Source organism: Anser brachyrhynchus (genome assembly GCF_964034855.1).
Source record: "Anser brachyrhynchus genome assembly, chromosome: 2".
In the NCBI taxonomy this organism is placed as follows: Eukaryota; Metazoa; Chordata; class Aves; order Anseriformes; family Anatidae; genus Anser; species Anser brachyrhynchus.
In genome coordinates this window covers 125,754,390-125,781,637 of record NC_137695.1, presented here as the reverse complement: position 1 = coordinate 125,781,637, position 27,248 = coordinate 125,754,390, and the positions used below count along the sequence as shown (strand labels likewise).

At 36.8% G+C, this 27,248-nt stretch overlaps 1 protein-coding gene across 5 annotated transcripts in view; it reads right to left on the bottom strand.

Annotated features, from left to right (window-relative positions):
• PREX2 (phosphatidylinositol-3,4,5-trisphosphate dependent Rac exchange factor 2) overlaps positions 1-27,248 on the bottom strand; it is a 177,223-nt gene that overhangs the window by 7,962 nt on the left and 142,013 nt on the right. For all 5 annotated transcript variants that reach the window (XM_080578459.1, XM_080578460.1, XM_080578461.1 and 2 more), the window contains 4 exons: positions 22,896-22,962; positions 20,669-20,859; positions 8,685-8,787; positions 2,561-2,628 (listed from right to left, as the gene is read on the bottom strand). In XM_080578459.1, coding sequence (XP_080434585.1) covers positions 2,561-2,628; positions 8,685-8,787; positions 20,669-20,859; positions 22,896-22,962 — 429 coding nt within the window. The remainder of the gene's footprint in view (positions 1-2,560; positions 2,629-8,684; positions 8,788-20,668; positions 20,860-22,895; positions 22,963-27,248) is intronic.

Below are 27,248 nucleotides of genomic sequence, written 5' to 3'. Positions count from 1 at the left end.
ATAGCTTTGCTCTAGAATCAGTACTTTTGTTGGACCTTATTTCATCTACATGCCTGTAGATTTTGATGGAGAGCTCTGTCTTTGGGCAGCAGATTGCTGCAAACGCTCTTTTTCAGCATTGAGCTTGCTGGTTGAAACTCCTTCTGAACTTTTTATAATGGCATAAATGGACAAAAAGTGCTGGTACTGGTGCTAATATTATCTGTTGACTCAGCCAAACATTAGAAGTGTTCTTGGTATTTATTAATACTGATGGTCACTGCCAAAGTTTTGGTGGCCAGCGTGACTGGTTGCCTTGGTCTATCTTTTTTAGTTTGCATGGAAGTGGAGCATTAGTCCTGTTTGAATAAGCCATTATATTACTGGTTTGTTTGTTTGTTTTCTAGCCATTGTTAATTACAGTCACCCAAGCCCAAGATAACCTGTACTGCTATTACATGTTTTCCTTTTCTCAACATGGATCACAAATGTGGATCATCTACCCTATCTGATGGTTAAATATAATTTGGATCTATTTGGAAGAAGTCTGTAAATAAGTAGGTAGAGCTTGAATTCTTAGAGTTTATATGAGCATTAGATTTCCTTTAATATTTGTTAAATGTCCTACCTAGGAAACAAAAATGTGAGGCTCAAAATACTTCTCAGAAAGCAGCTGTAATGGTTTACATGGCAAGGTTTTAGTGGCGGGGGGCTGCAAAGGTGGCCTCTGTGAGGAGAGTCCAGCAGCTGCCCCATGTTAGATAAGGGCCAGTTTCAGCCAGCTCCAATGGGACTCACCACTGGCCAGAGGCAAGCCAGCAAGTGACATTGTTTGTGCCTCCGTGAGAGCAGATATAAGAAAGTGAAAAAAACTGCTGTGCAACAGCAGATGGTAGAGTGAGGAGTAAGAACCAGCCCTACAGCCCCCCAGGTCAGTGCAGCAGGAGGGCAGGAGGTGCTCCAGGCACGCAGCAGCAGTTCCCCTGTGGCCTGTGGAGAGGTCCCTGGTGGAGCAGGCTGTCCCCCTGCAGCCCATGGGTCCCACACGGAGCAGATCTCCACGCTGCAGCCCGTGGAGGAGCCTCCGGTGGAGCAGGTGGATGTGGCCTGGAGGAGGCTGCGGCCCATGGAGAGCCCCCGCAGGAGCAGGCCCCAGGACACAGAAGAGGGTGGATGGGGGGAAGGTGTTTTTCTTTGTTTGTTTTTGTCATTACTCTAATGAAATATATTACCTATTACTAACAAGCTAATCTCCCTACGTTGAGTCTGTGTTGCCCATGACAATAACTGTTGAGTGATCTCCCTGTGCTTATCTTTCCCTTTGAACCCTTTGTATTGTATTTTCTACCCCTTTCCCTTTGAGGAGGGGAGTGAGAGAGCGGTTGTGGTGGAGCTCAACTGCCCAGCTGAGTAAAACCACCAAAGTAGATCAAATGCGAATAAGTATTTCCTAGAAGACTACTTAGCCCCTCAACTGCCGGGTTCTGTCTCACTGTCGTAAGAGAGAGGGAGTTGGAGGAGTCCGTCTACTCTATCCTTTATGGGGCAAGCAAGATGCATATATGCCCTAACAAATGCTGCTATGCAGATTTACTCATACCTTGTACACTTTCACTTTACGTATGCTCCCTTTTCTAGAATCAGATCCAGCACGGTCAAGGCACGACATGCAGTTGTTATAAACAAATTATGAGCATTTGTCTGATTCTCTACTGGAAGAAATGGGGACACCTCAGAAAAAGGAAGCAAAGCGCATGAGAAGAAAAAGTTCCCAAGTACTACTGGTCAGAATCCAGAAGACAGTCTCCCTGTGAGGCTTTGGATAGTACATACGTTCATTCACATGGTTATCTGTATAAGACATTACTAATTCACTGTTTCCTTACTGAAATTTTAGTACCACAGTGAGTCTGTAACGTATTCCACATATCTGCTGAGTTCATTCAATGTGCTATCATTAGTCAACAACAAAAAAGTTTTAAATTGGTAGAATAAAAAGTTTAAATTGGATTAATAAATTCACTAAGATAAAATTAAAAACATTGTTTTGTTATTTTCATTTAAAAGTATCATGCTTGTAAAGAAATATTTCAGGTACCTGCAATCCATCACAGAATTAAAAAGCTGGATAAATATAGAACACACGCATTTTTCATTCTAATGGATGTTTCAGAAAGTGACAAAGAAAGACTACATCATCTCTAAAAGCAACTATAACATGGTTTTGCTGAGATATTGCAGTACAGTATTACATTAAAATAGTGTAATGGATTTAGTTTGAATAATTCCACAAAACCCACTAAATATCACAAATGATGAAGGACTTAACCCAGTGTTTTCATAATTAACATGAACGAGATTTCCTTTTTTTCTAAAATGCACAGGTTTCAAAATGCTACATAGCCTAAATTTCTGCAATTAATATAATTAAAATTATATGTCTGAGAATGTAGTTGACTGTATGTACATTAAAAGCAAAATCTTACAATTTACTACACAATGTAGTAAATGCTTATTGTCTGTCCTCTTTGAAGCTGAATTTGGCATAAACTAGATCATGATCTAGGATACAATCAGTTACCTTGGAACAGATTGTGGCGTTCGATCCCTCACTCCTAAATTCTTGGCTGTGTTTTGTACTCTTGCACCCTGTGAAAAAAAAAGTAACAAGTTTATTTCATTAATTGCAGCTCAAGTTGGAAAGTTTTCTGAACTTTCTAGATGAATGTAACACTTGATTATAATTAATCAATACATATTGTCAATGTCCCAGAATAACTCTCCTCTTCGGAAGTGACAATCAAGTTATGTCATTACTTAAAAATATATACAAACAAAATGTGTGAAACCAATAATTTGCATCCAAAACTGAGCTGCACTGGTAACATGATGTAAAAATGTGTCCTAATCATTGATTCAATAGAGTAGTAGCAGAGTAAGATTAGACCCTGCATTTGACTGAACTCTGGTAACCAGATAATGGAGATGGCACTAGTTCACTCTTATAGGAGGATCAAACACAAGATAAAAAAGGCTGTCTGGTTATACACAAGTAGGTTCTCAGCATTTATGTAAATTAACATGTGCCACATGTTTCTTCACTTTTTTTTTTTTTTGGAGGGGGGGAATAATGAAAAAGTTGAAGAAAATAACTATAGTTCCTACAAAACTGAAGGCAGAATATAAAACTATAGTAGCTTTACACCTAGCTCGGTAAGCTTGTCTCCAACACTGGCAAAAGGTGCATGACTACAGAGCAAGGCAAACATATGACTTTTTCCAGAAACTCCCCAAGAATTCAATCATTAGTCACTGGAGACTTCCTCTGTTCAGCAAAGAGCACATATTCAATCATTTTCAGTGATATCATCATTTCTTTCCCATCTCATCTTGAATCCATGAATAACCACATATATAAAATCCTTGCGGAAGAAGATCCACATCTTAGGTACAATCTTAGCTTGCTGTGTCAAGAACTACTATTTTCATTTGTTTTCAACCTGTCAGTTTCATTCGACACCTTTAGTCCTGTACTGGAGGAGACAATACTCAGTCCCTATCTACCATATCCATGCCACATGTTCTTTAGACCTGTGCCATAACCTCCTTCACTCATTAAGACTAACAATCTTAGATTATTTTGTCTTTTTTATAACTATTTATAACTATAACTATCAAAGGTTAACCTTTGATCATTTCTTTCTGACCCTCTCTGAACCTTTCCCATTATGCTGTATCCTTATGGAAGAGATTAGAACATCATACAGTTCAAAATGAAGGATCACCATAGCAAGATTTCTAAATTTCTACTTTGTTGTCTATCCTTGCCTAAACCAATGTAACTTCTTATTGGCTTCATGGATAGCTACTGAGAACTGTACTGATGTTTTCTATCATATCCCGAGGTCTTGATCAGGAGATGTAATGGCCAGCTCACAGTCAATTATTTTGATTGTGGGTTTAGGGTCCCCCTCACCACGTGCACTACTCAGTAATTATATACACTGATTTTCATCTATTTTATTGCTCGATCATGAAGTCCTGTAAGATCCTTTTGTAATTCTTCATAGTTACTTTTCATCTTTAATGAAAACATGAAAAGAGTTTTTAGTAGAGAACAGGGAGGATGATTAGATAAGAAAACACAACCGAAAAAAAGAAAGGTCAGATGAACTGCTGTTCTTCTATCTAGATGAGTAATAGTTTACTAGGGAAAAGACAATCAAATACCAAAAGTCTACTGCTAAAGAGGGAGCTAAATCCAGTCTCTGAGTTCTCAGCATACAGGACAGGAAACAGGAGGCTTAAACTGTAGGAGAAGAAAAAAAAAAAATACTTAAATGAGGCACCATGTGAGATAATAGAATAAAAAGGATAAAAAAACACTGGAATAGATGGCTTGGGAAGCACTGTCCAGCTCCCTCTAGATGGCATCCCTTCCCTCCAGCGTGTCAACCACACCACACAGCTTGGTGTCATCAGCAAACTTGCTGAGTGTGTGCTCAATCCCATTGTCCATGTAACCAACAAAGATGTTAAACAGCGCCAGTCCCAATACTGACCCTGGAGGAACACCACTTCTTACTGATCTCCACTTGGACATTGAGCCACTGACTGCAACTCTTTGAGTGTGTCCATCCAGCCAATTCCTTACTCACCAAACAGTCCATCTGTCAAATCCATGCTTCTCCAATTCAGAGACAAGGATATCATGCAGGACAGTGACAAATACTTTATATAAGCAAAGCTGATCCGGTGTTGGTTAAAAAGTTGGACAGGATGAGTTCAGACCCTCATCACCTTCAGTGTCCTTTCCTCACTCCCATAATGTAAAATTTTATCATAATAAAAAAAAAAAATACCATGACAGACTGCTAGTGGCTGAGATTGGTATACGATTAACATAACTGAAAGCCAAAATATACATATAGATGGGAAAACTACCAAAATTAATCACAAGTAGATCCTGAACTTCAGTGCTGTGACTACCTCTAAGAAAAAAAAACAGCCTATTTTTACTTACATCACTCACTAGATAAATTAATTTTAGTATCTTGCTCACATAATAAATCAAATGTGTTGATTTAAAAAGGAGCCTAGCTTTATACAACCATGTAATTTATAGTTTAGCAGGAGTACAAATCAGACCTTCCTTACAACCACCAGATTCTTACTTCTTTTGAAGAAAAGCCCACAAGAATTGCTATCAACTTCCTACATGCCATATCCTAGTTTCTATTGAGCACTATTACACCATTTTTATTTCAACATACTGCTAATTTATAGTCATACCCTATTATTCTAATACCTGTAATAATGTAAATATTGACACTGTTTGTCTCATATATGTATAAAAGACTGTTCTGTTTTGTGGCAGAATGCATTTCTCCGTGTACCAGTACTGCCAGAGCACTTGTGAAAGATGTCATTAGCTCTGGGGAAATGCTACCATCAATCTGGACTCTTTTATAGGAACAAGTATTCTTATTGCCATGAGAAAAAAATAATAGGTTTATTTTCAAGCTACACACTAATTTAAGGATGGCAAAATCCAGTAACATAAAGAAAATAGATTCTCTTTATGGCCCACTCCAAGAGCTCTAAATCAGCATCATTCTTATGAGAATTATTCAAAATGCAGTGCTATTATCATACTTCTGAGGAAAGGAATCTGGAGAGGCACGGAAAAATGCCTCACTCACTTAAAAGATAACAGTTTCTGTTAGCCTTTCTGCTCATAAGCTTTTTAGTTACCTTTCTTTCCCATACCCCTGTGCCCTCCTGCAGTTCCTTTTCTAGGCCTCCATCTTCGACACTTTTTGGTGTATCCTGAAGATGCACTTATGTCAGTGTGCTTTATATAGTATCTTCTAGGTACAGGTGTTTATGTGGATACACATACATTAGTAAATAAAGTTTTTGGATGATGGTTGTGATGTTTTGTCAAAATTTTTATTTTTAACATCAATCTAGACTGGATCAGCAAGTGAAAAAGAAGTCACTTAATTAAAACCATCCCACAGACCCAAGTACATACCAGCTCTCATAAGTTTGTCTCTTTTATTTAGTTCTTGCAGAACAGGTGCTTGCAAATACCTAATTATAACTGACAAGGGCAATTACTTTGAAAATTGTTCCAATACAGTCAGGGCTATTACGAGTCTTGTTAAACACAATCATGACCTCTTTCAATTTAAAAGAAAAACACACTTCTTGAGGTCATCCATTCAATTGGGTGTCTCCAGTTATTCAGTACTGGTGCCCCAAACTGGAAAAGATATCACTTTCTAGAGAATATGCCTGTGTGGAAAGTTGATGTTGCTAGGAACTGATGTTCTTCTCCAGAATACCAGATGGAATAGATGTCCTTTCATTTGCACACCCCTCTGGTTAGTCTCTTTTTTTTTTTTTTTTGTGGAATAAAAAATCAGGCTGTAAACGGAATATCAAAAGCCGTTCATACATACATACACACACATTAAGACAGGGGAAAGATGCATTTATTGTCTTTACCTAGATGTTCCACAACAAACCCCAAGAAGTTTTTTTTTGTTGTTTCTTTTTTCCACCTCCAAGTTTTATGGCCTGCATTACGCTCCTGACAGCTAAATCCTACAGATGCTTTAAACATTAAATCCAGAAAAGGTTTCTAGAAAACACAATGGAGTGCTGTTGGAATTACTCCAAAACATTTAGAATTTAATGGAGGGTTATATTTCTACTACAGACCTCCAAGACTGATTTAAAATTACAACAAAAGATTATTACTCTATTAAATGCCATAGCAGTTTCCTGCAAGAGGAAGGATGTGTGAACGAAGTCTGGCTCGATATACCAGCAGACTTTTACAGTGTCCGTGGGTGGTATTGAGATATTGGTATCTTTAACAGCTATTGATCACCTGCTGTTTTACTTCAGAGAATGTAGGCCCACTACAGGCTTTTTTCTACATCTCTTTTTGAGCAAGTCTTAGTACAGTTATAGCAGGTCTGAACCACTAGCAAGTTGCTTAAATTTTGTCTTCCATTTTCATTTGAGACCGCAGAATACCCACAAATGAATCAGCATTTCTGAAAACTTTCTAGAACTGTATATTGAAAATGTGCTGTTTGACAGAACACAGGCAGACATAATCAGAACTCTACGTCCACGTTCTTTCATTGCAAAATACCCAAACCTGCCTTTTGTCTAGAACTTCAGGGGTAAACATATCAACATACAAATGCAAGTTTATCCTTGTACAGCGTTAGCTTCTTTTAATGTCAAGTTAAAGGTACAATTCCTAACAGACCTACATGGCTCAAGAACCTTGAGGGTATTTATTCACTTCAGAAACTTACTTTATGCACTAAATAAAGTGAAAGCCAGATACAAACAGGAATGTGTCTAATTATTCAGATGTACCCACGTTAGGCAGCAGATCTTACATATAAGATCAAAAATCTATGGCTTGAGATTTATATCTCAACTAATATAGAAATATCTACATGATTGCTTTAACAAACCGAAGGTGTGGCCAGGAATACATATTCTTCTATCTATGGTGAGTTACAAATACCATACAGTTGCTTAATCATTTCCATAACTAAACTGTGATTTCTGCACAGAATATATAGCAGAACTTATGAAAATAATGAAACTAAATACAAATTAAAAGCCTGAAATAATGAGTCTTGTTTTATGTGTGATAATTTAGTATCGGAGCAATTAATCTTTTTTTTTTTCTTTCTTTTAATTCAAGGTTGAATTTGTCTCTCTTTGACTTCTGCATCCTCTGTCTTGTTATGCCTTTGTCATACAGTTGAAAGTTACCACAGGCTGAGATATATGTTCCACATGCACACATACTGATTAAGCCCCCACCCACTCAACCTCTCTTTGATCAACTGAATAGGTTGAGCTCTTTAATCTTCACTTCATAAGGCTTGTCTAATAACCTCTGGACCGTTCATGCTCCTCCTCTGAACTCTTTCCAAGACTCCAATCATGCTTTTGAAAGCATTTATCTGATAACAAGATATTCTAGGAGTTGTTCCATTACAGGGTAGAGTGTATTTCCCATTTGCAGTTGATATTTCCTTTAAATCCAGCATTTTTTGGTCATACCTTTGCACTAAGAGCTCATGTTGAGTTGGTTATCCGTTCACAACAGCCTCTAAATCCTAATATTCTCTTATGACAAACATGAAATACACAATTTGAAACAAGCACAATGCCCTCGGGAACCTTGCCTGCAAAGTTAAGAACCACAGTATTTATTTTCCACTTACATCCTGCCCTTCCCCTTCATTCGGTACAAGTCATTTGTTTCTTATTAACAACAGTTAATGGTCTTAAGTTATTTTTATGGATGATAATTATTAAAATAAAGATTCTCAGACTACTCTGAAGACAATACCATACCAGTTACTATACCAAAACATTCAGTAAAATCACAACCCTGTAAAAATTATGAACCATTTACACATGCACAGAAAGCAAGCATCTGGTTGAAAACAGCCTGTTCCATCATGAAAAAACAAACAAACAAAAAACCTTTGAGTCAACATTAAAAGAAGAGAATAAAACAAAATCAAAACACAGCAAAAATACCAAGCTAAGAAAACTCACACAGACAGTAACATAATGATAAGACTGGGGGTTTTAATTGTTTGGTCAAGGATTGCTAGGGAACAGCAAGATATTACCCACAGAGAGTGCCTCACCTGTTTACGCATGACATCTGTAGCTTGCATGATATAGCGAGGTGGGAGCCCATGGCTCCGGGCCAGAATGATCGCCTGCTCCAGGGTAACGCTCAGGGTGCAGCTGCAACAGAAGACTGAGGTCAGCCGTTTGCTAGCAATAGTACCTTTTTTAAGAAGTTATAAATAAAAAGAATACACAGTAGACCTGCCCCCTAGTACCCCCAAACTCTCCAAACCTTGCAAGTATTAGCCTGGACGCAAAAAGTTTCTTAAATGCAAAGATTTTGAGCATAATGTTACTGCTGAGTTTCAACCAAAAGCATTTGCATTTTTTGTTTATTAAAAAAATAAAATAAAAAAATCCCACAATGCTAACTATGGCTTGGCAAGCACATGATAGAGTGGCAACCCAAACAGAAGAAAAATTTGTAATTGCAGAAATCCCCTTCCAGGTGACTCCCACAGAATTTTTCTCAGCCTCCACTGCAGACCCCAGCTTTGGTGCCAGGGTCCTGATCTGTTGCCATGAACTGAGCTTGGGTATTCTCATGGCACATCATTACAGTGCAGTTCAAATAGATATTTACACTTTCAGAAAATAAAAGAAAGGAATTCCTTCAAATAAATTGTCCTCTCCTACTTTGCCATCTTTTTCAAGTAAACACTTGAGGACAAAAACCTCTCCTGCTACCACATCGTAGTGAAAAGGCTGTAATTGCTTTGTCAGAGCAACCAGGAAACTTTCGGAGCCAAAGATCTTTGCTGTAGGAAAACCTGTCATTACAGCAGACAAGAAGGAGTAGGGAAAGTCACTTTGGACATGCCAACTGCCTTCAGTTGTCATGGTGAGAACAAGGAAGGATAGGCAGTTTCTAACACAATCAAGACCAAAGCTATAGAAGACTTCGAGATAAAGGCAACAACACTGAGTAGGAACAGTCAGGTACTTTGTGAAAAGCACAACACGTCTGAGGGCTGCTACCACCAAAGTGGTGAGAGTGGCTGCGTTCTGTACCACTAAGCAGCTTGATGATTTTTCTGTTCACAGCCAAACAACAAGAATCAAATCCCTTTGAGCAGAAATAGGAGGTGCATAGAAAATGATCCCGCCTCAGCAGAACCTGATAAAAGCTGCATACTTCAAATAATAAAAACTAAGACACATGGTTCAAACATACTTCTGAGCAGCCTTTTGGCAAAATCCTGACCAAAAGATTCTGCATAGCTTATATTATGCACACAGAACAGACAATATGTTTCAATCAAACATTCATTTTGCTGAGCAGAAGATCTGTAGGAGGAAAAATGTGTCTGCACTTATTTTCCTACTGAAAAAAAAAAATCCACCATCCTGACATGTTTTAAATACCGATAAGCAAATTTATGGACTGTAAAAAGTTTCACAGTGGTTAGTGCAAAAGATATTAAATTTGATCTTTATTAACAGCCTTTTGTTAAAAACATGTAAGCTAAATGAGTTTCTTTGGTAATGCAATCATTTTTATTCCCTGGTTTCTTGTATACACTGACCCCAAAGTTAACTTGGAGCAAAAGTCTATTGATCTTTTCTGTTATATGTTTGATTAAGGTGCATAACAGTTAAACATTAGACTAGAAATTCTCCATGTCATGTTTTCATCTTGTCTTTGAAAGGTTAAGTATTGCATAAATGAAGAAGTACATGCTCATTATACTTACAGCACCAAAATCTGAAACATCTAACCTTCAAGAACAGACTGCAAAGGAAGCTTTGTCCTATTTACAACTGGAAAAAGCAAAAGTAGCTGAAATCTAATTTGACAGATGTAATCTATGCCAGGCAAAAGCCTCTCTGTAGGTGTAATGGAGGTTAATGGGCTCAAAGTACAGCTTTCAACCAACCAGTTATTGCCAACTTTCCTATAAATCCCATCTTCCTGGAACCCAAAAGACTGAAAGAACAGAAAAATCATATTCTCCGTGCATGAATCAAAACTAACAAAGGAACACTGTAAATGAAGGTCAGCTTGAAGAATTAGACACAAACACTAGTCTTGTAATTGGAAAAGACTGCCAAACTGTTCCCTATCCAAAACCTGAAGAAATGGCCACTGACCATGGATATTGAGCCACCTGTATTTTGACAATGCCAACCACAATTCAGAAATAAGGTTGCCAAGTGTGCAAAGACCAAAGTGGAAGAAACATGGACAGAGTAAACTAGTGTAATTAAGATTTCTTTAATAGGCTACTCTGATAGTCTGTTTGTTTCAAGATTATACTGTAGTTATTGCCAAACATTGAAGAGCTCACCTCAAGGCACAAAAATAATAGTTCTAAGGATAACATTATTAACATGTTATTAGAAATTAGTAGTGAAGACACTTAAGATGACAGCAATGATGATGTTAACTATTAGCACACCTCTTTAATAAAAGATTTTATATTCAAGGTTAAATCCTACAGTAATGCTGGTTATATACATCCACTGTTTCTTTTAAAAGATTTTAACATACTTTAAGAATGTTAAAATAAGACCAGTGGCACGATTTCATTTAATTATAATATTTCATTAGAGATTGATAAATTTTGTTTCTCTTGAAGCATTTAAAAGGTCTGAGGAATGGCAGCCCTAATACCAGAATTTAAATAAAAATGATCGTATATGGCTTTTGTCCTGTAGTTATGACATAAGTATACTACTTTCTAAATACAACAAAAACAACACTGAAATAGCTTTGTTTTGGTTGTAAAGCAAATCAATAAAACATTGTCCTCCTATAAAACTGATCATAAACCTTTCCACGGTGTTATGCTGAACTGACTCATGAGTAGGCGAACATTTACATGCTGGTGCTTCCTCCCAGCTGTTTAAGTATAGTTTTTGAGTCGCTACATATTCGTTATCACAAATCAAACTGTTCTGGAAACCAGCTGTAGAAGAAACTAATCCACACACAAAACATCAGATGGTAAGATGGAAAAGTCATAACTGGAATTACCTCAGGAATAAGACTGCCAAGCACACAGAGATTAACCAAATGTAAATTTAAACCAATACAACTTGTACAATTTTATGAAAAACTTTGGGAATTCCTCATATGATAAGACTGTCCTGGTAGTCTGAGCAAGGTTCAATATCAAGGACTATCAGCAAATACATGCAATATACAGTAATTCACCCTTCTCCCCCATTTTGAGAGCTAATAAGCAGATGGCATTAAAGTTTACAAAGCAATCTGGAAGCATTTCTGACCATCAAAAGTATCTGGTCATTTGGATGCTCTCAGCCCAGACAAACCAAACAAGGAAAATATCAGGGGGAAAAAAAAAAAAAAAAAGAAAAGTAACCCCTTCCAATGCTCTCCTAACATTCTGTTACAGGAAGCAAAAATTCCAAATCCATATCTATTTACACTGTAAACAAATCAAAATCTGTTTTTACTCCCTCTCTTTTCCTCCTATCCCTTCTTTTATGTCAGAAAAAAACAGAAGACCCAAATTCATTATCTCAGAATTCATGTCAGTCAGAATCACAAATTCCCTGCCTTGACAGATCACAGCAGCATCACAGCAAAGGCATTTGGCTTTTCCAGTACAACTGGGCTGAGAATTCCTCATTCCACCCATTTGGTTTCCAAGGGAGAACAAAAGGGGCTGCAGCTGCTCCCAGCCACTGCCTGCTATCTCCTGTCTCCCATCAGTCATGGTAATACTGATTTGAAGATTGCATACAAACTTTTAAGTATCTTCTGTATCAGACCATCCTGAATAAAAGAGGTTAAATCATTTTCTATCACCAATAGTCCCCAGCAGAATTCATTTGTGGTTTTGGTGTGGTTTTCTTCCCTTTTTTTTTCTTTTTTTTGTTGTTGTTGTTGTTGGTTGTTTATGGGATGTGATTTTTTACAAAAGCAAATCTACTGTATAAACATACACTGAAAAACTGAGTTGTAAAAGAGGAAAACATAAAATTTCCGAGAAATGGATTATTTCATGACAGCTTATTTAATGTCACCTGAAAGGAAAAATACTCTGAGTTCACGTACACTACCTACAGAGCTGCCACCAAGCAAAGTGTATATCTATGTTACCAGAGTGAAAAGAATCTAAATCATTCAATTCATTCCCAGGTTTCAATTAGGATTCCAGCCATCCCACATCCAAAGGTGCATCAGAGCATCTCTCAGAAAAATGCCCTAAACAGAAAAGATGAGGTAAAATGAACTGGTTTGGTAGTTACCACATCAGTTACCGCAGAGATGTCAAAATGAATTATGCTCTGGCTATGTGAACAGAAAAAAAATATATAAATGAAAAGGATGCGTGTATGCTTAGTCTAATTAAAATTTAAAGCTCCTACTCAACATGTAATTTAATGTCATTGTTATACTTCTAATTAATTTTCTTTCTATACATCATAAGCTAATTATACCCACATTTGACTACCTTTTAAGCCAGTTACACTATTAAGTATGGACTTGTTTCCGCTATCATTTAAATTAATGCTTATAGAGCAGCTATTATTTTAGGGATGATTCTCTATAATTACTAATGATGGCTGGGTAATGTATACTAATTTTGATGAGGAACCCAAAGAAGGAAATAGACCATGATAAACTAAAAAGGAAGGGAAATTACTGATAATCCTGAGCATAAGCATAAAATCTGTAGATATGTCTACCTGAAGACTCTTACAATTTCTAAACTGGTGTTATTGTGGGACTATGACTCCATGCAGGCAAAATTAGAAGTTTTCATTTTCTATGCCCATACACTGAAACTCTACTGGACATAATTTTTGTTTTTCCTCACAGGGAGAGGAAAGTTCGGCCAGCCACCAGGCATTAAAGATAAAATGTGCGTGAAGTTCTGTACAATAAACTACAATATTGCAATTTACAATTACAATAAAACTTTACTGGAGTTCAGGACTTATGTTCAGGCCCTTTATGAACCTTATAATGAAGCTGAGATGTTCCCAGTGTGGATAGATCACTACTCCAAAATCAGGCTTGGATTGAGCGCATCCAATGAAGGTTTGTCCAAAACTTCTGATATTCTGCCAACATACAGCAAGACATTACCCTGTATGTGAAATATATTTATTCCTTTATGATGGCTCAGTAATAATTAACAATGCTTCAAAGAGTGACTGTCTGCGGAAAATACTACTATGCCAAAAAGAAATGAATAGTTCATAATTAAAGGGATGTCTGCCTCTTAGCTATTAAGCATCAGCATGCACAAGGTTCCTTCACGAGAGGCACCATTGTGATTAAGCAGTTGTGCAAACCTCAGAATAAATATATCCCAACTCCTTTGTTGGGCATACATTGACCATACCACAAAAGGATAATCAAAACCAGCTCTAACAGGTATTTTCAAACACAAGCCATCAACAAAGTCCTGACTTGCTGAAGTAGACCACACGGACTTAAGCCAAGGAATCAGTCCTGGGAGGTAAGTATACATCAGCCATATTTTAGACCTAATCTTGGTTAATGGCTTCTTTTGTAGTTTACAAATAATAGTTTTAATCAGGTTTATTAAATTCAACATTAGTCTTAATCCTGAAGCATGAAACATGCAGTAAGTAATGATGACTTTTTCTGTAGTTTATTTGGGAGATCACTATCTTCCAGTACATTTCCAGGAGTAAAATGAGACTGTTCTACCTTTTTTAAGATAGAGAGCTTTCTGAATAATAATGAAAAAAGCACTTCTTTTCACCATACATCTGTCAGATTTAAAAAGCTACACAGAACATCTTTTCAGAAACACTCTTCATCTAAGGTCTTGCTACCTTTAATCAAGTGGAAATGTTGCAAGAGGTCAATTATACCATTAATTATGTTTTTGTTTGATGAAAGAACAGCATTTCCAAAAGATTCAAAGTATCCCATGCCTTTCAGTTGCTTATTCTTAGTGATAATTCAAAAAAAAAACTAAAGACAAATGAAAACCAGTTTGCTGGGAAACTGGAATTTACTTCTTGTCTTGTAAGATTCTGGGTTATTCAGTTAACTCTTCCACCTCAGACTTAAAATAATAATAATAATTTGAATGATTTTGTTTAAGTTTTTAATGTTAGATTGTTCTAGACAATTTGTTCAACTTTTGCTGTAACATAGCAGTTTTTGTATGGAAGAATGAGATTGTCCCAAAAGACCTGGATTGCAGGTAAAGCAATACTGCAGGAACTGAAGAGCAAGAGAGCAAGGGGATGCTTCTACATAGCAAGGTGATCGAGTTGTGTTTCAGCTCTGTTGTTAACTGTCTATCCTGGTCCATAACATTACAAGGAACCCAAAAAGAAAAAAGAACATATTGAAATCCATATTAGTAACAAGTTAGATCCATCTATCTGTCTCATTGCATTTCTCTGCATTTTCAGATTGCATTTTAAACAGAATTTAAAATACGTAAGTGAACCCATAACTATAGTCCTTCACATACATATTAGAGATGAACAAAGCAAAAACATATAAGGTTGCCTATGAAAGGCACATACGGATCAAAATAAGATGATTATCACTGTAGAAACAATTTATTTGTGCTATATGTCTTGTTTGTACTATCTTAAGACAAATTTTTGCATATTGATTACATGAGCGGTTTGCAAATATTAACCAGCACAGAAGGAAATACTCTACTACCCTAAACAATTTTAGGAAAACAGAAATTTTATTTATGCTTCAGTAGACAAGGTATCGCAAACATACACTAATTGCAGACAGACATAATAAAACTGCAATTAAAAAAAAAAATCTTCCCTCAATGGAAAGTTAGCAGGACTAAAAGCAAAAGATGGAGAGAAGCAAGAATTAGTTCCTCAGCTCATGCTGACAGACCCCTAAGAATAGTCCTATTGACCTCAGAAATCTTTCTTACTGTGGAGCTCAGGACTTACATCTGCAAAACTTCAAGTAGATTTTTTTTTTCCTGGAACAGACTCGTTGAGCTCAGAACTAAATTCCTACTTAAAAAAAAAATAAAATAATAATAATCTGAAATAATCTAAAAGGAAGAATTCTTATCATAGAATGTCTACAATATAAAGTCAGGGTTCCTATTTTTCACCTTGTTTTATCTGATTCAAAAAAAAGGCAGCTGGCCACAATGGACAGCTTATGGTGTTACTCTGCTTCACTGTGTGGAAGATGGAGCCAGTTTAGCTGGATTTCGGGATCTGTGTCAGCTGCAGGAGACAGCATAATCAACCCTTGGCAAAACCTGCCTCATCATTCAGCTGAGTGCCTGCCAGCCAGAACCCCACTGCTTGAAGGATGGCAACGCTAAGGAGAGACTTTCTGGAGGGGAAATTAAAATTCAGAAAAGAAAATAAGACAGTGATTTTTTTCTGGGGGTTCATCAAGATTATAAAAGACTTCTCTCAATCCTTCAGGAAATGCAAAAATTTTAAACAAGCTTGGGATTTGTTTCATTTGGATGCTTTAAATGATTTCTTTGAGCCTGTAAGGCCTATGGTCCCTGAGTAGGCTTCTGCAGCTGCTGCACCTAATTTCATTTTGGCATGGAAAGAGGCTAGGGCATGTCTGTGCACTACAGTCTGCTCTTCTCCCTCAAGCAGGAGCTAGCATCAAGATTCAATAAAATTTAAAAGTGCCTTTCATCACCTACATTTGTGCAGGGTGATTACAACTTCAAATAGAATGAATACAAGTAAAGAAAGCAGAGCATTGTTTATGGGGTGGCAGTTGACTGGCAGGCAGAAATATAATTATGGATGACAAAAAAAAGGCAAAACAGAAATACAAACTATTGATTTCTTAGACTAATTTAGAGTTCTCCTCCTGATGTTGATCAACAAGGCGTGTTCATTTACGACAACCAAAGGGAGTTTGTAGTACTCACATCACTTTGGACAGCGAAGGTTAAAGGGACTTATTTTTTTCTCATCCTTGTTTATCTGGTGATTGAAATATATTTGAAAAGAACTGCTGTCTGAAATAGATATAGGATTTCAGACTCTCATATAAATTGGTAAACATATTGACATAGTAAAAATCAAAGCAAAGCAATCACTAGCAATTCAAAATCTCCAGTATTATCTTGGATACAGGGATGAACATGTGAACTCTGTCAAGCTGTTTTAGCCTAGTGCAGTGTAAAAAGCAATTTAATATGGATCACAGACAAGTCAGAAACCAAGAAACTGCTGATCCAGAGATCAGCAATCACTGTCAAAGCAGACAAAGCTGCTGCTTCATAGTGCTTGGCCTCTTCTGCATTAGGACTGCTACCCAGCACTTCCCTTCAAGCTTTCTGGGATTTGCTTCCAGTTAGGAGAGGAAGGGTGACATCAACCCCCATTGTCAATCCATGACACCTAAGTTGAGAAAACACTGAAAAGGCTCTCCAATCAGTTCAGTAACTGACAGATAAATTGAGTGAGGGAGTTCAGGTTTAAAGTATATTAAATGATGTAAACTGACAGATGAATGGTTTGCTCAGTTCCCACTCCCCAGGAACAAAAGATGCTGACCAGCAGAGAACCCTGAACTCTTCCACAGACTCAGAGGTTCTCTTTCGTTAGTGACCAACTGCAGAAATTAGGCTGTGTTGGATTTTTTAATTTGCTTTTTCTTTTGGAAGAAACCTTGCTAGGAGTTCATTATTCTTCACTTTTAAGCTGTCAAGAAGACTGATACATGAAGAACATACTTTCAAAGTTAACCTGCAAGCACTATTCACATCGTTCCAACATCTGCTTGCCTAGTGGTATCAGTAGATAATAACAGTTTTCAACTCATTCAATACCTGTAGCATAGTGCTAAAAACTGTCAGTTGTGAGCTCTTTGGGCCTACAAAACATGGATTTCTGCAACTGGTTGCATTCAAGAACTTCATAGGATTTAGTTTATAAGAACACAGAAGGCCAGATATACCGCTGAATACAAACAGAAAAATATACCCTCTCTTACTAAAATACAGTAACATCAACTCTAAAAAATTAACTTACAATTTAAAGAACTTTACTTAGTATGATTATCTTCTCTGATTAAGTAATATCCCATCCAAAAAGCAGAAGAATTAAGCCCTCCAAACTGCAGGCAACAGGCAGAATCTTCTGTATCTATGGGACTGGATTGCATCCAGCTTTTTATTCTTCCTTTTGTCCTCCTCACAGGATTTCATGATGCTGCAAGAGAGTTTCACTCTACAAAGCAGCAGCAAGGGGAGTAGGTTCAGAAAAACACAGCATAATTTAGCAGCAGAAATTTCAGGAACAAAATTCACCAGCATGCGTGCAAGTTGGAGACAAAACAAGCTTTCTATCTGGGCAAAGGCAATTTCAGAGTGCCAAAAAGCAGAGGATATTTAGAACTGGACTGCAGAGATGTGGTCTAGGGACACCAGAAAGAGAAAACAGCACATGATGTGGTTATACGATTTCAAATTCTAAGGAAAGACCTTTCCATCCATCCTGTTTGTATATACAACAATAACTTCAGGAAATTGTTGTTTCTTGAAAAGAAAAAACAGCTTCTTCAGCTTCTATCACTTCAAATAAAAGCACAAGAATCCCCTCCAATCTCTAAATATATGAGCTTTCTCCAGAACTTTTAGAAATTCAAAGCAAAAACTCTTTGAGAACCTATAAAATCTTATGGAATATACTCCTCTCTCCTGGAGGGCCTATCTTAAAATGTCTGTGATAATGTCAAGAGTTGATGGTTTTTTCCTCTGAACAGATGGTAGCCACAAAGGCAGTATTATTGCACAAGTGAAGTAATGGTATCTTGTACAAAAGTTCAAACGGGCTCTTCTGTAAAGCGAAACTAGTCATGCTTTACAGAAAAGTGTTTTCCACATCTACTTTACGTAAATGGTGATCTTGAACCCTTTAACATTGACATGGAGACCCACATGTAAAAACATTTAAACTCCATTCCCATTGCTTGTAATAGTGTCTTGAAATCCAATGTGTGTTGTCTTTCTAATATTTTGTGTTTTTTAAATACACTTAACTAGATATCTAAAAGTTTTAACCTTTGAATTAGCCCTAGTTTTGAGCAGAAATCTCATGAATTATTCCTTCTCATCTAAGAATTGCTGATTTTTTAAATCAAGCATGCCACCAGTTATTCAGCCACCAAATAATTCTGACTGGTTTGTGATCCATGCACTGCAGGTTAATACTTTATTGGGGCTATTAAAATTGCTCTGACTTTATTCTTAAATAGTAAGATTTTTTTGCCACAACTTTATTGGCAGGTTCAGGATCTGATCCATGAAATCAAGAGAAAACTTAGAGGAAGTTTCCTCAGTTTTATGCAAAATGGCAGAATCAAGCCCGAAGTCTTTTCTGATCATGTGAAATTTCTCTTATTCAATAAAGGGAAGTCTTCTGAAGGGCACTTGGGAATAAGGAATCTGTTCTTAAAAGCACAGGGCTTTGAGGAAATGGTAACTCATAGTAACTAACTGACATGAGGTCAGTCTAAGTATTAACGATTTTTTTTTTTCATTCTTAAGAGCTAATATTGCTTTCTTTTGTGTGCCTTACAAAGGGCTGATTTCCCACCCCCCTACAACAAATTTTGTTCACTCTCAGAGCAACGTTTATAAGCAAAAATGAGTTTAGGAAGCAGAAGTTCTGACACATGTAGAGGGACTATCTGTATCAGAAAAACTTCTTGTGAAGCTGTTTTAAACAAAGATAAAGAGCCAGAGAAAAGCTATCTTTACAGTCTTCTGAAATGACAACTTCATGCCAATCTACTCCATACAGTATTCCCATCTTCTTTGTCTAGTATTCCCATACAGTATTCCCATCTATTGGCTAGTGTTAAATAGTAGTCTTATTTAGCAATTGCCTAAAGCCTAGTACAGTAAACAGCATGTTTCATTCGCTTGTATCAATGATAAAGAGTAATACAAATAGTCTGTTGCAATCTCTGCTAAGAGAAATGGCAAGCATTGTTTTTATATAATTTAATTGTGTTGGCTGTATACAGAGCTTTTCCTGGTTTTCATGCCTGATAATCTGCATTGTGGCTATAATGTATTTTTTTTCCCTAAGCCTCTTTTAAAGAAAAGACATTAGATAAAATTAGGGGAAAGTAATGCTCATTTTAATACGATGTATGGGTAACCAAGTCTGCTCAAATGAGGATTCATATAGGTCATATCATCACAGAATATCCCTAGTTGAAAGGGACTCACAAGGATGATGGAGTGCAACTCCCAAGGAGGATATTTTTAACATATTGCTAGCTGCAATCCACAGTTTGGAAATTTTATAAAGAGAGTTGTTATTTAGCATCAGATTTTTGGTAATAACTTGTTTTTGATGTTGTTGTTTTCCCCCTCTCCAATTCAGTCTTTGTTTTTTTGGTGAAATGTACATAAAATTGTATTCTGTCCAACTGGAATATAAACACTGCTGCCTTTGATAAATATTAAATACTAGTGAGCTCAATAATGACGTTACTGCCTTCTTTATTTATATCTATAGACACACACGTGTGTGTGTGTCTATTAAAATCTCAGAGTTGATGACAACAAAGCTCAGTTGATTACAGTCCAGTTCATTTTCTGGTATTGTGTTAATCACACCAGCTGTTCTATACTTCTCGTTATCGTATGGTACACCTGCAGAAAAGCATACCTCTTTTGTCTCATTTATCTTTTACTTGAAATAAGCTCTACCCAGAATACAAAGCAAATGCAAATTTCAGCATTTCTTGTCTGTATCAAGAATTTAATACAGTGTGTTATTCACCTAGGACACATTCCTTTTTCTGCCTTAGCAATTAAGACTCCTTGTATTTTACTGACTTGAATAAGGAACAATCCATCACAACTGCACAAAACAGAATCACACTGCTCATTTCTGCCTATCACTGCAAAAATACTTCCCACAATTCATCATAGATCTTTAAAGTGTATTAGATACTTAGTCACATATATGGAAAGACAGTGTAAGAACTTTCTCCAAACTGCAATGTCTGAATGACTGAGTGAAACAAAAGGAGGAAAATAAATTGCCATACCGGTGAACTCCGCTGTTGCACATAATGACGTGACAAGCTCCAAGCCTGTTGCAGAGTTCAGAAGAAACTGATAGCAATCCAACTCCAGAAGCACTGCAAGCAGTGTATGCACAGGCAGCGGTGCGCTTGGATCGGATAAATGACCCTATGAGTCGGTAAAGTTCATCCAAGCAATTGAGAGGCCTCATCAGCTGCAAAAGGGAAAAAGAAATTTAAACATTTGCTACCGAGAACATGTGAAACGCTCTTTTGGAGTAGGTCTTTACAAATACAGGTTGGAACAACAGGGCTGGCTAGGAAAGCCAAAGACAGATTCTGTAACATACATACAGATCACGCGGTCTTCTGTTATGACTGAGGACAACTTTTTCAAACTTTTAAATTCTTACTGTCACTGACTGTTTCATTCTTAGTCCTGCCTACAGAGCTGTTTTTCACTTCTTTAAACTGAACAGGTCCATCAGCGCCATTTCCATTAATGGTATTTCCAAAGAAGGGAAACCACAAAGAGGCAACCTACAACTGTACAGGAGGGATGCCAAGCCTGGTTAATTGACTCACTGAGACAATCATTTTATAATTAAGGCACATTATCCTCTAGTTATGCAAATGGCTGGTTCCTAACCCTGACTAACAACATGGAAAAAGAAAAATGAACAGAAATGGCAAAACATACTACAAAACTCAACATTACTGTATGGAAAATAAATAATCCACCTAGAAAAGGCAGCTTCAAGCCTTCAAGAAGGCTGCTGTCAGAAGAGCCTTCAAGAGAAATCTGGCAATGAAAAGTAACATCTCATGGTGCTTCATGTAAAGGAGAGGTTTGCAACATAGTTTTGCAAAGCCCATAATTCCAAATTCCCTTTCTCTTTATTCCAGAAGCACTTTGAGATTCCAGCAAAACTCCATTAACCAAAGGTTAAGTCTTTTGAAAAAGAGATTCATTCCCTAGAGACATCTTTAACTAAGTAGGGAAACATCAGCCTCATTCGCCCATTTATGGAGGTAACTTCACTCAAAAAAAGCATGCAGGTCAAGTAAATCAATTATAACAACCACCATATTTAAATCTGGGCACAAATAGATTTAACTTGGTTTACCTCCTATTGATTTAACTTGCATCCATTTAAATTGATTTTAGTTGGTGCCATTTACAAATGCAGAGCTATGAAGAACATAACAGAAGTCACACCCACAAACTGACACCATGCACTCACTCTTAGCTTGTTCCAACTACAAAATAAATGCATTACGTTAAATTAGCATCCCTTGGTTACCTCTGGACTATGAGATGCTTTTAACTCGCCCTTGGCCTTTTTACTAAAATAGATAGGGAACAGGTTTGAGGGTAACAAGCACTCTACATGTAAGCTAATTTATCCTGCTGCAGCTGTGACTGTTTAGAAAATTAAATTTCCTGACTCACAATGGAAGGAGAGGCACATGCTCTTCCTCCTCCCCTTCCACGCGGTCCAGCACAGAGCCAAGAAACAGGAGCTATCTGTCCATTAATGATTGTGCTAGATGATACGGTCATAAAATTTTAGTCTGTCATAAAGCTCAGCTGATGATTACTATATTTCTTAAGCCACAGTAACTCAATCACTTTTGCTTGTAAGTCAGTACAGACAAGACCTTAGGAATTTCTATATTTTTCCTTATTGGTCTGCAGTAGGGGTATTAACTCTCCAACAGTAGGAGAGAGCATTAAATGAATTTTCATAGCCCCTGGGATCTCTCAGCCACAGAGGTTTAAATAAAGATGAAAGTATTTGGAGAAAGCTGAAATGAGGAGGTTCAGAAGGAAGCCTTCTGAGCAGGATGCTGAAGGAGTATTTAATTTTTAACAGCAATTCCAATTTTTGGAACAAAAAAATTCTGCCTGCATCTGCCCCCACCAGCCCTTCACCCAACCCTGTGCATGCTCCTGGTGTGATTGCATTGCTCTGACAATGTGGCAAAAAAGAAAAGCTACGGTTCTCCTTCTGAGACACGCTGATGCCCTCCAGCTTCACCTGCGGATACAGAACCACATGGCACCACATACCCCTAAAAGAGAGGTGCAACAGAAAGCTTCAAGAGACTTCCTCCTTTCCTTATATCCAAAGCCCCTATAGCTTTGAATTCCATTTCTGAACAGAATAAAGAACACCTCAGGAAAGGATTACAATAACACAGTGTGTAACATACAGAGTTTAATTAGGCACTTAACATTTTTATTTACCTTATCTATGTAAGCTGCTTTAGATGTTGAATTTGCAGGCAGGTTTGACTTGTCCAGGTAGAATGCTCTGAGAAAACAAACAAAATAATGGTAAGACTGTTAATTCTTTAAACTCCCAAACAAAATGTATCTAGGTGACTATTCTTAGACATCATCCTAAGATTGGATTTTTTTTTAATTTTTTTTTTAATTCCATGATAAGAGAGGATCAAGAATTAATACAAGGGTAAATAGGCACTAACGCCCTTTCTTTAAATTAATGAGGAACATTTTTCTTGTCCTGGAGACAAACGTTTCCTCAGCCCTTTGACAGTACAGTGCAAAATTTTAATCCCTAGATAGTACAAAGACTAGTTCTGAAAGTGATTTTCACCAAAATATTCATTTTCATCACTGAAAGGTTTGTGGCAACTGTTTTGATTTTAATAGTGACTTTGGGTAACTTGGCATGTAAACAGTGCCTGAATCTCATGCACTGAAAGTTTTTGTTTGTTTTTGTTTGTTTGGTTTGGCTTTTTAATATTAGTTGTATATAGCTGCAATAACATCAGAACAGAATCCCAAATATGAAACATAGTACTGACATTGAGGAATACATATTCAAGCTCACAATATAAAAAGAAAGAAACAAACAACAACAAAAAAAGCCCTGTAAGTAGTAAATATACATCATACAAGCAAAATGGTGTTGCAATATGTGCACTCAGGCATGCATGTGTAAATTTAAAAAACAAAAAATAAAACAAACTGCCTTCCTATACAATTTCTGCATATTTCTTTGCAAAGGAATTGGTGCATGAAAGGAGAAACTACAGAAAAATGTCATTTACCTACAGAACACAAACGTGACAGAGAATGCATTCTTACTGTATCAGGTGTATATACTACAAAGTAAAGCTTTTCAGCCCACATTTCCCTAGTTTCTTCTATAACCTTTCACTTTTCAATGAATAGTACCGTTAAACGTTTCTATAAAATACACAGATGCTACCTGCGCTGTTTTAAAAGACAAAGGTGGCTGATGTTTTGTACAGAGGACTTCCATGCTTCCATCCTTCTCTCCTAAAACAGGAAAAGTTCTCTTTATCAACACCAGAGAGAAAGAGCTTTAGCAATGCTAAAGCATGGGAAGCGTGGAGCTCTTCTCCTGTCTCCTTTAACTCAGAAACCCTAGACGCTTTTTATTTTTCCTGTCTGCCTTACAAGTAAATTAATTGCTCACCACTGATGAATTAACATTAAATGTTCAATAGGCAGAGGAACTATCTTACATATCACAGTGACAAGACCTCAAGACTTGTTCTGTTGTTTGAAAAGCTCCTAAAACTGCTGGGGCCACTGCAAATAGAAACATCGACTGGGACTCCTGACTAGATGAAGCCTCCAGTGAGAATCATGAAACACCTACCCCTGCAGCAGTTCTGGCCACGGTTAAAAACAAAACACAAGCACACACACAGAGAACCAAAAACAATGAATATGGAACCTTTAGGGAAAAAAAAAAAAAAAAGATTTTCTGGTGGAAACCTCAAGATATGAACCAGGTCTAGTGCCTGTGCACAAGGAGCAGACCTGGCTAAAGGTCACAGCCAAATCTTGACCCAGGCTGAAACTGAAATCCAGCTGCCCCGTGGAATGTGGTAACTAAATTTTAACTGTAACAAAAAATGAAAATTATTTTATCCACGAGTGAAGTTATTCACACAGTTTCATATCTGCAAAATAGGGATGCAGACTGCAAATTTGCACAGCCTTTTACTATTCAACAATCTGAAATAACTGCACTGATTAAAAAAAATCCATTCACCTCTAATTCTAGTAGATTTTGCTGCCCATAGTTTTGTAGTGTTGAAAAGCATCTTCCCCCAGATTTAAGGTATGAATTAATCCCCTTTCAAAGCACAGCAAAGAAAACTAATCTAGTTCTGTTATTCCATTAAGCCTGTGTACAATCCAGAATGTACTCTGTGTCAGAGGAAGCTGGAGACTATTGGAAGGAAAAGAGGTTTGCAGAGAAAATTACTCATAAATCACTACGAGTGGCCACAGCACATAAAAGCTACCTCAGCAGCAACAGGCCAACCTTTTCCTTTGTTAACAAAGCTAAAAACCGAAGCATCATCCTGCTATCCACTGGACATTATCAGACTAAAAGCCTCTACTCTTTTTTCCTGCTATGCTACAGGAAAATGTGCTTCATTCAGAGTCTGTTCAGTACTTCCATTCTCTTTGGGCTATTATTTCAGCAAATTCAGCTGCATTAAATGAAACCAAAAACCAAATACAGAACAGTACACACATTAATGGAGTACATGGAAAATAATCAACTCAGGGTACAGAATGAAGCAACACAGACACTAGAATAGGATATACAATTATAGGAATTACTATATTAATTCAGTCACTTGTTCATTAACCTAAAGAACAAACAAAAATCAGCTATACACAACATTAATTTTAAATATCAAAATATCCTGTTACCAATGAAACTATTCCCCCCACACAATCAGATAGCACTCCCAGATGTTTCTCAAGTGCTTTATTTTTATTGCTTTTCATAAAAACTGTCTTCAGTATTTTACAGAACATGACAAACTGTGGACAGCATATAAATTTCCAGAGCACTTCACTTAATTACTAAATGCTTGTTAAGGTCCTTAATCATATTTTATGGGAAAAGTTAATGGCAATCTTGGCACAGTGCCCAATTTGGACAATATTTTCTAATCCATTTGAAATGATCAAGAATGAAATCATAGTTCTTTGTCTGCAATTGTGATGCTGGTTTTGCTACTAAAAGCCTTACCATTTCTCTAAGTTGTAGTAGAAAAGCCTTTCTTTAAAAGAGAAAAGAAAAAAAGTAAAAACAAACAAAAACAACAACAAAACAATAAGCATTATAACAACAGGGGATTATTGCTATGTTCCAATTTTAAAGACATTTCCTATGTAAAAATGTCAAATAAAGGGACAAATATCTCAGGGAAAACTTACTATGGATTGAGGTACTAAACATCTTAGGGTTCAAAAAGAAAAACACTATCACAAAATTATTCTTTTTTTTTCTTTTTTTTTTTTTTTCTCCTTTTTTCCAGAAATTCTCCTGGAACCTCCATACAAAGGAGACGCTGAAGTATCATTGTTTTTCCTAGTGAAGCAGTTTACAGGACAGCCTACAAAAATGATCTGGACACACAAAAGCTTGAAAAATTGAAAAATTGAAAACAATAGCCCAAGGAGGCTTGACAACTGTATTTGACACATGCATTCGTAAGATCTTTGCACATTCAAAGAATTTAAGAAAAGCCAAGTTTCTAGACTTACTCTCAGACTGTTGCTCTAGGAAGCCCCTAGTTATCCTATCTGTCAATCACCCTTTCTTTGAAATATAAGAATAGCAAAGAAGTAATTGGGGGCAGAGGGGAGATAATTGGATTAAACAGCACTAAATAAAGGCAAGTTGGGCTGCTTTGCTGCTTTTACAATAAAGAATTATCTTTTATATTGTCTTCATAACTGTGGCATACATATAAAGAAATTCATACTGCCTTCAAAAGGAGGATGGAAATATCAGAGAATCACAGAATTGTAGGGGTTGGAAGGGACCTCCAGAGATCATCGGGTCCAACCCCCCAAAATATATTTGAATGCTACTTGATTTTCAGCCCCTTGGTCACAAGTTATTCAAGAAGCATGGTCAACAACATGGCAAAGAACACATCAATACAGAGGTGCAGACTTGGGGAGTGTTGGAATTGGTGTCCATTAATTTTCTTCTTCAGCTCCATATATATGTCTGTGACATAATTAATATCTCTCTGTATATGCACATAAATACACACATACCTATTTCTTTAATTAAAAAAATAAAAATAAATAAAAAAACTATATTTTGTCATCTCGTTGTTAACTATAGATGCATCCAGGTGTATAGCATGCATATATATGTGTTCAAACATTTAGAAGCATATTTTTATATATACATGTGTGTTTGTATGTATATATACACATGCTTCCAAACTCAACTGTTTCTGTTGTATCAAGTACCCACTGCAGAAAACGATCTGCTGCCAGAGCAAACAAATGGCAATTGTCACATGTTTTTTCTAATAAATGGTAAATCTCAATAAATGATAAATTACCAAGCATATCTACACTCTAAACCCACACAAAGAGGTAGTGATTTTAAGCCATTTACTTGAAACCATGTATCTGAAAATATATTTTACAAATCTTCAGTTTGCAACAGTTGATACCTTGCAATGACAGAGACTGTTTAAACTGACAGTTACTTCAACACAGCATGATTCCTCCAAATTTTACTAGTGTTTCTACACTAGTTTGCAGTATTTC